At 44.5% G+C, this 15,674-nt stretch overlaps 1 protein-coding gene across 9 annotated transcripts in view; it reads right to left on the bottom strand.

The window, feature by feature from the left end:
* The window catches only part of VMP1 (vacuole membrane protein 1), a 56,614-nt gene that overhangs the window by 31,228 nt on the left and 9,712 nt on the right, over positions 1-15,674 (bottom strand). For all 9 annotated transcript variants that reach the window (XM_052688697.1, XM_052688693.1, XM_052688694.1 and 6 more), the window contains 3 exons: positions 15,035-15,125; positions 13,552-13,662; positions 2,644-2,811 (listed from right to left, as the gene is read on the bottom strand). In XM_052688697.1, coding sequence (XP_052544657.1) covers positions 2,644-2,811; positions 13,552-13,662; positions 15,035-15,125 — 370 coding nt within the window. The remainder of the gene's footprint in view (positions 1-2,643; positions 2,812-13,551; positions 13,663-15,034; positions 15,126-15,674) is intronic.

Raw genomic sequence — 15,674 nt, forward strand, 5'->3', positions numbered from 1 at the left:
CTCCTTTCTTGTACAAAAAAAAAAAAAAAAAAAAAAAAAAAGAAGAAGAAAAAAAAAGCTGCAACACATTAAAAATGTAGGGCATTATTGAATTCCTCGTCCCTGTGGGATAGCAGGCTGTGAAAACTGGCATACACCTAGCAGATTGTTTTGGGGAGTCTTTCTGCAGGCCAGGACTGGTAGAGCCAATTTTTATAGTGATTTTTAAAACCATCATTTCCATTTCACCTAATAATTCCTTAGATACGGTGGTATTTAATTCCAGCAACACTCATTATCAGCAGAAATGAGAATCACTGACGTGCAGGGGAGCAGTAATGATTTTAATCTCTGGAAAAAGCTGTACCTGGTTTAGGTTGGCTGGAACAGATGCTGATGTTTTTGCGATCTGAACCCAATCCCTTCTGCAGAGCAATCCCTGCACTCAGGCCTTGCAGGATGCTCAGCCTGGGCCGCCTTACAGGCAGAGCTCTGCCGAGCGCCCCGCTGGGACCGTCCTGCTTTCAACGTTTTACATGAAATCTTATCTTCCTACCCCTCTCCTGTCTCCTTCCAAACAATCAGGGAGATCAGCAGCTCTCACTCTGCAGCCTTTCGACAGCGTTTCACTTTACAAGGCTGAAGGAAAGAGGCTGGCAGCGCTGCTGCACCTCTTCCTCTCAGAGCTCCACGTGCTGTGCAAGGAGCACATCTGCACACATCCAGTCACTCCTTTGCTTTTGCATCTATCCATTCAGATTTCACATCCAATTAGAAGTTCCCACTTTCACTAAAAAAAAAAAAACAAACCAAAAGAGTTCAGTCAATGAAATCCAATGAGGAATTACACTATTTCCCATTTCACTTCCAAGCTGAAAATGAATCCAAATCAAGAATTTTTAGTAAGGTTCTGAATTGTAAAAGCTCATCTTGCTTTGTCTTCTGGAGGCTGCTGTTACTTTCCATATCAGTGGGATCTGCTTTAGGTACGATAGAACCCAGAGTTTCTTCAACAGTTTCCATAAAACATGAACTGGAATTAGGACAAAAGAAACACACTGGAAGAAGCAGCAGCACTCGCCAACGTGATCTGGCTTACAGGAAATTAGCAAGCGATGTTTATGTACTCATGAAACATTCCAAGAAAGCATAACATTACACTAGACACCACTGAGAGATGGGGATGCTCCTGAGGGAAAAGTGAGTGGAGACAGAGGTCAGCAGCAAGGTGGTGGTCAGGGAACTCCAAGGCGAGAAGGGAAGGAGGGGAGGGGGATGGTTTGCTCCAACGCCTTTCTCCTTTCCACAGCCTGGACCAAGAAATGCTGCTCTCACAAAGGACTGGAGGTACTGCTTGTTCTGCTCTGAAGGACGCAAGCTTTCAATGCTTGCAGTGCTATTAATTCATTTCTGAGCTAATTCTCATCATTGTTCAGTTATTCTAGATGCTGAAGATTAAGCAACGCGTGTTTACCCTTAGTTGCGTTTGTATTTTGCAACCTAGAAACATGATTATAAATGCCATTTTTGTCTTGCATTAAACAAACTCAAGCAGAGGCAGAGCAGCAGCAAAATAAAAAAAGAAAAAAAAGCTTATATTTATGGTCTTATAAGTACTTGCACCTCCAGCCACACATCAAGCATTCAGGGGAATCTGTGCTCTCATTAGAAAGACTGAAAATTAAGATGCACTTTGCTTCTCAAAAGTGCTTCAAGTTCACTTTTTCCATTACTAAAATCACAATGGATTTTGTAAATTACTCCACATGAACACTGTGAGCTGTACATTACTTTATCTGACAAGACTTGAGTCCATGATGCCATAGCCTCATTCCTGTAGGCAGTGGAGCTGCTCGTCAGTTCTAAAGCTGTAGCGACCAAAGTTGCCTTAAGATGCCTTCTTGTACAACTGGGCAGACAGCAAATGCTATTTGTTTTCAGGATTTCCTCTCTGCACATTTGAATTTGACATTTAATTTAACAATTAAATGGTCCCTCAGAAGAGGAATCCAGCAGTAAAAACAAAGTGAATTGGCATACAGTTCTCAGCAGATCCATCTGTGTAAACTGGGATTTAAAGTCTCCTATCCAGAATGAAACAGACTGATCAAAGTCGTGCGAAAAGCAAACTATACAAAAACTGCAGAGGGAATAAAAGAAAAAGAAAGGAAGTTCCAACGACAGCATTTCCTGATTCACTTAGAAGCCAACCTGCTTTTCCTGTTTGAAGAGTTTGCCCTGATGGAAACAGGCAGAGAAAAGGAAATAATATGCAAAAACATGTAACACAGCATTGTATTTAATCTGATTCACTGACAGAACCCAGAATAAACACCTCAGCTGCAGCACCGGGGCCTGAATCCCTTTATAAGAGGATCTGCAGCTTGCCTGAAGATATAAATTCCAATTCTTTTGAAGCTTAATGCTTAACTGCATGCAGTGTAACACTGCAGTTCGTAAGTCAGTCCTTCAAGAACTTTAAGATTAATACTACAGGGGATCAGTACTACACGGCCAGTGCAGAGAAGGCTGATCAGGAAAGCAGCACTTTGTACCACAGACGTAAACGCAGCAGCGTTAAGCCATCGTCATTTGGCTGCAGTAAGCAATTGCTGAGCGTTGCTGAACAGAGAAATCAGGTGTGTAGATTAAAGCAAGCCTTACCCACATGCAGGCCTCCAGCCTGACTTTTGAGATGATCGCCCACAGGGAGATGGATCCGCCGCTCAGCTCCTCGTCAGGGCAGATGATCTGATCCGGGTACGGAGGCTCAGGAAAATTAACTGAGTTACATTCATAGGCAGCAAGAGTAACTGATGCTATGTGTGGACCCTGGAAAAACATAATTCCAAATGGATTTCATGTGAGTTGCAATAAAGATTAAAAGAAAAAACCTGCATTTACCCCATTTGTCTGTGATGCAAAGAACGTAGGCTAACACTTTCTCACTTAGGCCACTGATGATGTTAAATATGCTAAATAACACACAGACTTTTTCTAAGACCATCTGAAGGGCCACCTAAGCTATTAATACTTTTTCAAAAAATTCTCCCTGGTCATCAAATGCAAACATTAAGGAGTCTTTCAGTTTCTGCCATGGCATCGCACAGCACGGCACTGCTGTCAGGGCAAAGGAAGAATCTTTACTGCTTAAAACAGGAACATTCTCAAAACTTTTAAATGGTCTCATTAAGGCATTTACAGCCAGCAGCTTTATGGGAGCAGGTGTTCTCCCTACTCTTGTTTTCAGAGGATGAAAGCATTTAAATTCTATGTTAAGTTTTTGTTTTTTTTTTTTAAACAGAGCTTATTACATCTTCCATTGGAGCTTTGCAACTTTTAGATCTTTCTCCAAAGATCTGTGGCTTTAATTCATGCCTGTATTTCTGCATGTAGCAGAAAGTGACCTCACTGCTGTTTGCTAAAAGTGGTCTGAAATATAAATCAAAACTGTGGTGTTATTTAAATGCCACAGAGATGGATTTCTCCTGCTCTCCATCTTACATTAAACGATTTCTGGGGCAAACCACCAAAAACGAGCATCAGTGTTGACTGAAGAATTCAATGCTTCAGCCTTAAAGAACTGCTGTTGTTTTAATAGACAAGAAGTCGAGAGGCAATCCTACAGCTACATTCTGTACTCTGAACCCAGCACTAGGTGCTGTAGAAGAGAAATCCTTTAAATGAGGTCTATTAGACCAATAACCTGATACCTCCCAAAGCCAGATTTCTTACAAAATAATGAGTGAAATAGAAAGTACGATAGAACCCTACGCTGCCATTTCCCCTTCTGAGGCTCCCAAAGCTCACTTTGAAAAGCAGGAGCCTGAGGTATGAGAATCTTACAGTCTTCATTTGCACATGAGAGGGTGAGATGCTGCAGCCTCGCACTAAAGATGAAGCTTCAGTGCCTTTCTAGACTTAAGAAGATTTTAGTTGTGTTCACTCATGCCAGCATTTTAGGCCTCAACGAAGAGACAAGAGCACCTACACAGCCACATCCACGCAGCAACTTAGCTCATGGCAGTGAGATACGAATTCTGAAGTTCACTGAAGTAAAATAAGAAAGAAGAGATCCAGAATTTGATACACAAGAAGTGATTTGGAAGGAAGAATGAACAAGTGACTTGCAGCATGTACTGGAGACACCATGAGAAGTCACATTGACGATGGGCTCCTTTTTGGTAACAGCTGCAAGATCCTCCCCTCCCATCCCAGCAATTACTGACCTAAACAAACACTGCATTTCTGTTTTACTCATGGAAGACAGGGGCAAAGACGGATTGAAGCTCTCCTCAAATCACCAAGTACATTCATGGCAAACCTGGTAACTTTTCTCCACCATCTTCTAAAGCTCACAGAATTTAGTTGCACCCCCTGCTTCCCCTCCCCAGTCTGACGGCCAACCTGGGACAGAGAAAGGTCTCTTGAACCGTCTTCCTTAACTCACGGATTTCACCTACAGAAATTGGCAGTAGAAGTCTCTTGAACATGAAATTTGCACGGAGGAAATCCCCACGCACTTGATTTTAAATGACCATTTCCTACGTTCCCTTGAGATTAAGCGCAAGCTTGCTGCCGAGGCAGGGCGACATGGTGTGTGAATCAAGAAGTATGATTTTCGGTTCCACAAAATTTGGCAGGTCAGCCACGCTACGGTACAGCTACAGCCAGCTGTGATGGCAGGCCGTTACTTTCAGTTTTACAGTAGTAAAATATCATCTGTGCTGTAATGAAGCTCCCCCATCCTCTTTGCAAGGTTTCACTCGGAGCGCTGCCAGCATTTCTTCTCAAACTGCACACTGTGGTGTAAAGAAAGCTCTGTGCTCCCAAGAGGATGCAAAGACAGAACGCCTTCTCTGGGAGCTCCTTGCCATGAGCTGCTTCTTCCAATGGGGTTACCACCCTCAGAATGGCCCAACAGTCCCAAAGCATCACCTCCTGTTAAGAGCTTAACCAACAGACATCTGCAAAAGGAAACATCTTACTAGTGGCAGCCTGTGGAAAAAATAAAGGCATTTGCAAAGCTGCTGTAAATAGCCAACGAGCCACCTGGAGACTACACCAATTGAACATCATTCTTCTGCTGCAATGTGAACAATTCTATAATGAAAAGAAGTTGGAGTTACGGAACCCACTGAAGCCACATTTTAACTGGAATAAGAAATAAAGCATAAGCAGTTCACGTAGAGCGATGAAGTGCAGGGTCTTTGAAATCAGGCAGAGCCAAAGGAGAGCAGAACAATCCCGTGTCCTCGCAGTGCAGCCCAGCTGTCCCGCGAGTCAAAGGGCCAGCAGCTCGCAGCTCGGCAGCCTCATGCATCACCCCCACATCTGCTTTTGTTCAAGCGCTGCTTTGAGAGCTCACACAGAGCTCAGCACTTCCACAGAGCCCGGTTACCAAGCACCTCCCAAAACAATGGCTGGCTGACCAGGGCTGTGGCCGCAGGGAGGGTCTGTGTGTTGCAGAACAGGCACCATTTTGCTCTGTGGGGCTGTTTTAACTCTGCTTTAAGAGGACGGGGAGCCAACTCCAGGTGCCACCTTTGGGGAATCCCAGGCAGTCCACACTCAGATGCACAATCTGTGCCCCTTTGAGTCACAAGGACTCATTTCACGCTGGTTTTTAACCCTCTCCAAGCAATACTTTCCCATCACCTTCTCCCCCTCTGCACATACTCAGAGGTTTACCTCTTTCAATGCTTTAGGAAAACCTCTAAGACATCTCCTCTGCAACTCCACCTTTAAAAATAGCTCCATAAAACTACTTCAAACCCTCATACCAGACAACAAACACTAAAACCAGCCGACTCAGTAGACGTGCTGCTTGCCAAACCAGGAACAGTCACAGAAATTCGAGGCATGTAAGATCCTGAACACAACTGTCTTTTCCTCACCCTCTTCCAATGAAGCTTTTTTTCCCCATTGCAGGAGGCACTCACAAGGGCCAACGCAGGAGAAATTGAGAAACGTTCTGCTGACTCGGGCTAGAAGCATTTGCTTGCCACTGCTGACGACCAGCAGGAGCCTGTGGTCAGGCTGGAATGCCATTTGTTAGAAATATCTGTGCCATTTAAAATCAAACAGGACAAGAGCTGGTCACCAAGAGCAACTCAACATAAATCTATGCTTTAGTAATAGTAATCTGGGGAACGGCTGGAAATCCCTATTTGCACAACTCTTAGAGAAGGCAACCTTGAACTCCTGAACTCACAGCCTTCAGAGAATTTGGAAGTTTAGTGACTGAAGTCACCCCAGATAGAATAGATGCTGCTAATCCTTAGAAACGAGTTATTTCAAATGTGTTATGAAACGTCTAGAAAGTAGAGTCTTTTTTAAAAAAAATAAAAAAATCTATAAATCACATTTGGAAATTCACCTCTGCAAGGCAAGACCTCTAAAAACACACTGATGTTCATCTTATTTACAACAGAGAAGTCTTTACCAGGAGGAGAAATGACTGCATCTCCAATTAAGAGTGAATCACGTTTTCATGTTATTAATCACTCTGTGCACCCAGACTGCGAACAAACCCATAGCTGCAAACAACTGCATCTCAAAGGCACTCCTCTCACATGTCCCTGCACACAACAGCCATCCTGCTTGAGTGCTGCAGCACAAGAACAGCATCTAATTTTAACCTTTTCTCTTTGGAGAAGACATAATTTTAGACTGATTCTAATTTAGAAATATTAGAAAAGTGATACGTCTGCAGCAAGAAAAATATTACCCTGAACTCACTGCTGAACTTAATGCACTAAAAATCTGTTTTCCTTCGTGAACATGGAGCTTTTCACACTGGCCTCAAGACTCAGCCCTTCCACAGTGGGGGAAACATGTCATTTTATATTTGATTCAGATAAATTAGAAAAGCAAAAGTTTGCTTCTCATGGGAAACATCCTGCAAGCACTGCCCCAGGCTGCGACTCATCTCATACTTGTCTCTGAAGCCACTACACCTCTCCAGAAAGTAACACCATCTTATAGCACTTTTTTTTTTTATCTCCAGGAGCAGCAAACAGCTGCCCACAAAACAAGCTGCTCTGTGATTACAGGAGGAAAACTGGGTCTGGAGGTGGTCAGTAAATATGTTGATCCAGTCTGTCTGTGTGACGAGATTAAAACGTCTCGTGATTTGATGTGCTGTCTGGTATGCAGTACAGGACATAGAAAGGGTCTCAGAATGAAGAAGGATCCCATACCTACAGCATCCTCTGGTGACACAAGTATCCATCAGGCAGCCAGGGCTCTAGCACACCATCATGGCATTTCAAGCAACATATTAACTTCACAGTCACATGTCTGTTAGCAAGTTTCCATTCCCACTTCAGTCAAGCTTTGCCCCACGGTGCAGAGCTGATGGAAATTCCAAACGATGAGCCACAAGCTCTGAATATGACTGAACATGAACCACCAAGGGAGCAGGCATGTGGTCCTACGGAATGCAGAATGGGGCCATGTTGCTACTTTGAGGAGTAGCAAGAAAAGCAGACGCTTTGTAAAGCTATGCCCACGCTGCTTTCTATAGGAGCAGTCACACGGAGCCACGTCAGGAAAAGGCACAACTGGAAGAATTCAAGTTCATACTCTGGTGCTGACAGAAGACAAAAATAATCTGTCAACATTTTTTCCTCACCCTTCCTTAGTCAACCACTTATTATTACTAAGGAATAAATCACAGCATCTACTCAAATTGACACTAGCAGCGATGACTGGCTTTAATGCCTTCAATTAGAGATTGCCTTGCACTGTTATCATTATTTCCAGCCTGCTCAAGGAAGCGGGGACGAGAAAAGCACAAAGTTCAGGCTGCTCATTTGGAAAGAAAAAACAACCAACAGCATAGAGACTGTGTAAGAGCAAAGGAGGAGAAAGCATGATGTGACCTCCCAGCAGCCAGGGTCAGCCACAAGGAAATCAAGAGCAGATCATGAAAACCAAGTGTCAGCATCTGAAAGGTAAAGTCCATCAACCACTGAAAGGAAGAGAACGGTGCACCGACCGCCTCACTGACCCTGCAGCCTGAGGCAAGCTCAGACCCCACAGCTGCCCAAGAGGCTCAAGTATGGTTTAAACATTAACATGACATGAAAATTTTGCAGGCTTCTGAAAAGTCAAAGTAAAGAAGCTAACCCCACACAGCCGGAGGAGCTTCCCATTAGCAGTTTACTACCACAGTTCCAGCTTGAGATAAACTGCCCTGCTCCTGACGTGCAGTGATTCCAGCAGCACTGGAGGCCATGTATGGCACTGGCCGCCATCCTGCTTTGGGTGCTGACTTGGATGGCCCAGCAGCTCACAGTGGGGCAGGAGGGAGGTTCCTGCTTCCAGCCTTCCCCCAGCTCCCTTTGAGGCTTTGTCACCCTCACAGCAGGATGAGCAGCTTCTCCCTGCATTCAGGCACCAGCTGGAGGGGAGGTGGGGTCGCAGCCTCCCAGATGGGGCTGCAATATTTGTTACCTCCACAGCATAATCCAGAAGAACATAAAACAGAGTTGCTGGCTGTATCGATCAGTATTTCGACACGTAAAACAACAGTGGGTGCACTCACTGCACTCAGTCTCTAGATGAACGTTTTCCCCTTGCCACATTTAATCTCAGATGTTTTAAATGCAAGGAAGGCATCCAGGTTACTACTCAGCTCATCTGGCAGCAGTGCCCATCTCAACTCATCAGCACATCACAAACACAGAGGCTGCATTTTCAAACAGAACAGAGCCCATGTGAACTGCAGGCAGCAGTTCCCAACAAGAGATGTTAAGCAAAGAAGTGATTTTGTGAATTGTGTTGATTCAAGTATTCCAGGATGTTCCATTGTGCAGAGTGCAGGACAGCTGGAGGAAGCAGGTTTAAAGGCATGGAGGAAACAAATGAAAGAATACGTTGCATACCAGCCTTACACAAACAGGCTCCATTTCAACTTGCTTTACAATTGAATTCTGTCTTCTGCACATATTTTCCCTTAAGTGCCCTAATTCAATAGCAGTAACCTGATCACAGATATTAGACTGAACCAGGTTTTATTTCCTAGGCTTGCCAATTGATGTGAAGAGCTGCAAGGAGTGGATATGAACACTTAACAATAACTCAGTGCTGAGAGGGGGAGCGTGCTTGTGTCCCCCCACCTGGTTGGGCAGCTCAGGTTCTCCTGCTGGCTTTTTTCCTTTACACACAGAACACATCACCTATCAGTTATTCATGATCATTTTGAATGATTCCCCCTACAAAAAAAAAAAAGAGCAAATTTTGTTATGAAGCAGAAAATCACTGAGAAAATACTCCTGTATTAAAGTCACTCATTAACAGGGGAAAGAAGGAGAATAAATTCTGTGGATTTCCAAATTACAACGCGTGCTTCACAATGCTGGAGTGAGCCCTGCTGTGTAAGCTTTTCTTTTGAGAACCACTTCTGTGATTTTACCTCGGGTCTCCTCACAAGTTTGGCTGTGAGGGCCTGGATCACTGAAACAAATGCGATTTTAAAAAGCGTCCAGTAGTCCTGGCAGGAAAGAGGGGCGTGGGGGTGTTTGTTCTGTGATGATGCACGCCAACAGTGCTTTGGGGCTTTTTTTGGGAAAAGTTCACAAGCTCACGACTGCACGACGTGTCTGATTCTCAGTGCTCCCATTCTAAGCTCAGCTCATTTTGCACTGGGCCAGAACGTGACTCCCTCTGGCTGTGTGCTGCTGTGCTCTCCAGAGGCCAAAACGCGACCTCTGGCCATAGCCAAGCCCTGGAACCAATTCAGAACAAAAGCAAGATGTTGAACCCTCCAGCCCAGATAAACCCCGGAGGGCTCTCAAAGTCAGCCCAGTCAATGAAGGCACTGTCTTTGCAACGTGCTTCTCTTTAAAGGCAGTTTTCAGTCTTTTCTCAAGGCCTGAAATTATTGCCACGCTCCTTCTCCCTGCTACAAAACGCCCGAGAAAGAATGAGGTGACAAACCCACACATTTGACAAAATCCCAGCTCTCTTCTGACCTCCGTGCACAAAGCATTCCTATTGTACCTCACATTTCCTGTTTGTGTTGCTCTGCAGCCCGGCCACCGAGCAGAGCTCTCCGGCAGTTGCTCCACTTGGCTCTATCAGCAAGAGAGCAGAGATGGGGATTTAAAAAAAACAAAAACACAAACAATTGCAGGCAGCCAGAACTCGCGCCGCACTTCTGACCTGTAAGGAATTCGCTCCCATTCATCCCCCACCACTACAGATTGTAACACAGCATATATACAGAAGGGACTTGTATCAGCTGGCTCTCGCACGAGGCTTTCTGATGGGCATGAATTCTAAGCTGATCTCCTTTCCCTCGATCACATCATCTGCAATCCATTGCCAGAGCTGAACTGAAACCAAGTCAGCAGTATGAAGATGGCAGAGGGCAGCTCCAGCCCAGCGCCCCACCAGCACTGCCTGCTCCTTCACTCCACAAGCACGAGAAGTCACCTCCCTGCAATTAAGCAATTCATGCCATTTGTCTTTTAATATACCATCAATATAAGAGCAGACATATCAAGTCTAAACTCTGCCCCCAGAACGACAGCCCTGCATGCTGCTAAACCCTTGGAGTCATTAATCCTAATAGCTTTATTTCCTACAGCACCATATCGTGATTACTATTTTTAAAGTGTTTTTAAAGAATCCTGAAATGACTTTAATGGGCTTTGGGAATAAAAGCCAGCAGACTTGTTTTGAATGTGTCAGAATAAAGAGGATTCTTGGAAGAGCAGACAGCTTTCACACTGCTGTGCTGAAACCTGCTCTGTGCCAGCCCTGCGCTCGGTGCCAGCCGCAGCTGGAGGATCCTTTCTCAAAAGCTATGTCGAATTTTACACTTACTGCTGGCTACGACCAAGCAGACAGCACTGAGCTGGGAACCAACGTAGCAGATAACATGAGGATCCTCTAATTATATATAGCAAGTCCTTGAACTGCAGAAACGTCAGTTTGATCGCAGGCTTTTTGTTGCCAAAACCCACCTTTCCCTCTCAGACCAACATCATTCAGCAAGAGCGTTCTGGTGACCAACAAAATCAGAAGCAGATGTGAGCTGACAGCATTGGGGGCAGTGCTGTGCCCCCAGACAGAGGCTGCTCAGGATTGCAGGCTCTGCTTTAAGCCAGCCCGTTGTTTCCTGACCCTCAGCCCTGGATCTCTCCTACAACAGAGTGGCTGGCGTAGATGCTCTGAAGAATGCAGATAAATGACAGTTCTCAACACTGGAAAAAAGCTCACCTGGCCAGGAGAGCAAACATCAGAGTCACGCACATACTGCATGTATTGCACAAGCAGTGAAGTGCCCAGTTAGCAGGCTGTGCTCACAGACAGCGCGCTGTGAATGAGCTGCAGGCACCAGGAGGGCTATATTTACAAGAGATGCACCTGTGTCACAGCTGAAGCAACTCAGCACACTGCACCAACAGGTGCCTACATGCCAGCAATTCCTACCCCTCAGCCCTCGGTGGCAGAGACAATGCTGCAAGCACCAACAAGAGCCCAGCAGCTCATGGGTGGGCCTGAGAGCATTGTTCTCCAGGCATGTAATTGCATTCCCAACAATCTCACCCTACACACAGATTTGAAATGAGCAATTAATTATGAGCAATTTTAAAACACTTACAGAATCTGTTCTCTGCTGCCTGCAAATCCCGGCACTGAAACAGGAGGGTTTGGTTTTGTTTTGGGTTTTTTACTTTTAATTTCTTTGAATCAATGGAAGAATGAGGTTTGCCATAGTCAAGAAACATAATTAAAGTATATGGAACATGGGAAGCAGATATGTATTCATGTGAAAGTTAATACAGTGACTTGGCCACAGCTATTACATTTCTACTTTTAGAGGAGCCTGCTGGACAATTAAAACAGTAAATTATTTTAAAACTCCTCCTGAAAGCTGGAGCTCCTGACTGCTTTGTTCACAGAGGGTTAAACCCAGGAGTCTGAAATAATTTACCCGTGAAAGTGACAGCGACTGCCTCAAGTTCCTGTTCCCTTTCACACAAGGTGTAGCCTCAAGCTCAGTGGCTATCAAGGACTGGACAATACTGCTGAGTGCCTTACTTACGTGTATTGCTGCTGCTGTACCGACAACAGTAACAGATCTGGCACTTAAAATGGCAACGCGCAGTCAGGGCAATCAGCCCGTGTTCCTACACTCCCACTGCCATCTAGTGGCACGCAGCCACGTGTGCTCCAGAAGTGCGTTTATTCTGAACTTAACACCCTCGCTAATCGCTAATTAAGCCAACGGACACTTAAATGTCAGAGCAGGTTGTGGCCTAACACAGGGCTCCAATGAAACTCGAGCGATATGTTGTGACACTGAATGGAAGTAATTCAGAACTAAGGAAACAGCCCGATTTCCAAAAGCAGAGTAAAAGAAAGCTCAGTCCATTCCACCTTCCTTCAGAAAAAGAGAATAAAAAGTGCTTTCCTTACAGGATAGCAGTGTGGGAGCAGCCAATGGTACAGAATGGGAGCCTTTCCTACTCTGCTTCCTATCGATGTACACCAAAACACAACCCAGTGTCAGATGCAGTTTGCAAACAATGGAAAACATCAGTTAATGACCAGATTTCTGACACAACTGTGTAAAAACTGAGACTAGGGACAGCACTATAAACTCTCCAAACAGCTCCCAAGAGGAGCTTTGGTTAGAAGTCTTAACCCATAAGGTGTGCGTGCATTAACTCGTTCCTGTTTAGCAGCACTTTCCTTTCTCCTGTACTTTCAGCCTTTAGGAGAGAAGCCACACTGACAGGCTGACACTGCTGCAAACGCAGCTGATACAGATGCCACTGGATTTCATAGGCACTGCTTCACTCCATGGAAAAACACGAGTTCTTTGTTTCCTGTAGTGCTTTCTGTGTTATTGTTAATGATTAAAGCAGTTCTGAAAGTAAACATCTGTAATTGTCCCAAATACAAGATGACATTTGTTGCATAAACTGGTTTTAATTATTTCGTGGCCATGAATCCTTTTCTTAAATCCAGGACAGTGGTTTCATAAACAAGGAACTAATCCAATGGCCAAAAGCAAAACACAGCCAGACATTCCCCCAACTTTCCTAGCTGAGCTGAGATAAACAACATCAGATACACTTTCAGAACAACACAGAGTATTTTCTCCTGGTAGAAAGACATTTTTCTTGCCATTATTATCAAAGCAAAATGAATACAGACTGAACCTCCAAGCAGCTGCCTATTCTTGGTCTCTCTGATACAAAAGTGATCATTTTAAGCTATGAAGAGCGTGCCGAAAAATTGTTAATGGAAACATTTGAGCTGAGCACTACAAAACGTTTTATTTATAGCAGTAAATGACAGCACAGAACACTGCTGATTTTGACTCTGTTTCACAGTGAGAGTTAACAGCATACAAGCTACACAGCAGGGCTATGCAGCACAGAGCAACATGAGTACTCATAGTGCACTGCAGTATTACACTGAGTATTTCTTCTCCTTCAGAAGTATTTGACATTTGGACTTATGAAAGATCCCTTATTCACAAGATCTTAAAACCACACAATTGAAATACATGATTCAGATAAAACATGGGGCATAAAAAACGCTTACCAAATAGAGCAGAAAGGTGTGAAGACCTGTTCCAAGTCCGACAGAGGACAGGATGCCCAATCCCACCCAGTAGGCACACCAGAAGAACTTCTTCTCCATGTACCGCACATACTGAAAGAGAAATCACAAAAGAGAACAGAAACAACTGAGGTGATGTCTCTCAGAGGAGAATGTTAAAGCTACAAGCTAACACAGGTGATGTTCTGCATTATAATAACTGAACCAGGTTCCTCCATTTGCAGCTTACTACAATTACAGCAGAGACTTGTACAGAAAACACTCTTTGACAAGAAAAGCCTATAGGCCTTATGATCAACAAGTTTTCAAGGAGAGGGATGAAGAATTGAGGACACTGCAGGCAGCACAAGCCTTGCCAGTCCCACAGGTGCCAGGTTTCTCCCAGCAGCCTCCTGCAGAGCTCTGGGGAGGCGCTGCCATGCTCAGCCCACGGCCAGCAGCAAACTCAGGGCAGTGCAACTCAACCCCAGTTTGTAAGAGCCATCTAGTGGTGATGAGCATCCAGCTCTGCTCTTCGTGCTGATGAAGGCACCAAAGCAGGATTTCTTAATGAAGGAGGCATTTGGGCATCAGGAAGAAGAAATGGCCACTGCTTAAGGCTCAAGCATGGGATTGAGTGAGGATGCTATGAGCTGAAAAATCATTTCACTGCACTATGAGACCTGTTCCAAAAGGCCAGGACTCCTGTTCCAGATCCGTGTGTCCACCAGTTAGAAACACAGCATAACAGTAAACAAGTTCCCCGAGTTTGGGAACCTGCTGATTTTCACAGTAACAGCACTAAGATGAGTCAGCTGCACGAGGAAATGTCCTGCTGGGTTAACAAGGGCTGCCTCCAGGGAAAATATGAAACTCGAGGAGAAACGGAGAAGGGAAAGGAATAGACATCATCTCCTCATGCTTGGGGCAAGCGCCTGCACTTCTTCAAGTGATGCAAAAGCATTAATCATCACGTAACCCCAAACAACTAAGTTTTTAAAGCAGCCATTTTAAGACAATAGGCACAATAAGATACAACAGAGATAGAGACCTGAGCCATTTTATGTCAACATCTATGCCTACCCTGATTGGTGAGGACCCCCCTTCCATAGCAAGAAACATTTCTTGGAAATCCATGAAGTTCTATCATGACTCAGATTAACATTCTCTCCAGAGCTCACACCACTGTTGAAAACTTGTTCACAACTAAGGAGTGCTGCAGCATCAGAGGTGTGCTTACTCAGTCAAGAATAGCTGAGAAATGGAACACCTACGTATACAACAGAATAGATGACATATACAGCTGATCCTCCCCCATCCTTCAAATACAACACACCCACACTCAACACAAGGGGAGTCGTGAACAAAAAACCTTCAGCAAACAGGGGCTCGAAAGACACATTAGAATCTCACAAAGACCCCATTCAATCCCCAGCACAGCTAGTTTAGCACAGGTACAAGCATTAGTCACTCGAGAACCTCATACCTGTTGATGTCTTCCTTCAACATAATACGTAGCTGTAAGCACTGCAAGCATCAGTAAAAAAGACACCAGGATACTTCGCCGATGCCACAATCTTAAAAGACAAACGGCAGTTAGAGCCTTTCATAACTTAGCATTCATTTAAAAGTAACTTATTTTGTGGAGTGGGATTGTGTGGATGCAGTCAGTATGGCAGGTGAGAAGCCTGCTATTATAAAAACACAAACCTCCCCAGAAATACCTGGGGAGCCTTTGTTCCTATGGAAAATCTCTACTTCACTGTTTTGTTTGTAAATAAAGAAAAACAAAGTCGCTGTCTGGAAGCAAACACAACCTAAATATCAAATGTTCAACTTTAACAAGAGCATTTCATAACCAAGGCAGCATTCCTGATCAAGCACAGAACAAAGCAGGCACTGGCCCTGGGGAGGGGATGGGAGTGGGTAGCAGCAGGGCTCACTTCAGTCCACTTGTTGGTGGGCAAAGCCACAGCAAAAATCCACACACTACTCTGGTTCTCTTGATCTGTTGAAGAGAATCTATTTTGTGACAGCTCAAAGTTTAGTATGTATGTTTTAACTGACTGTGAAGTATCAGCAAGCTACTGCAGGAAAGGGGGAAAAGTGTTTTTCAATGTAATTTG

This window comes from Tympanuchus pallidicinctus, unplaced genomic scaffold, assembly GCF_026119805.1.
Source record: "Tympanuchus pallidicinctus isolate F22 unplaced genomic scaffold, pur_lepc_1.0 scaffold24, whole genome shotgun sequence".
NCBI lineage: Eukaryota > Metazoa > Chordata > Aves > Galliformes > Phasianidae > Tympanuchus > Tympanuchus pallidicinctus.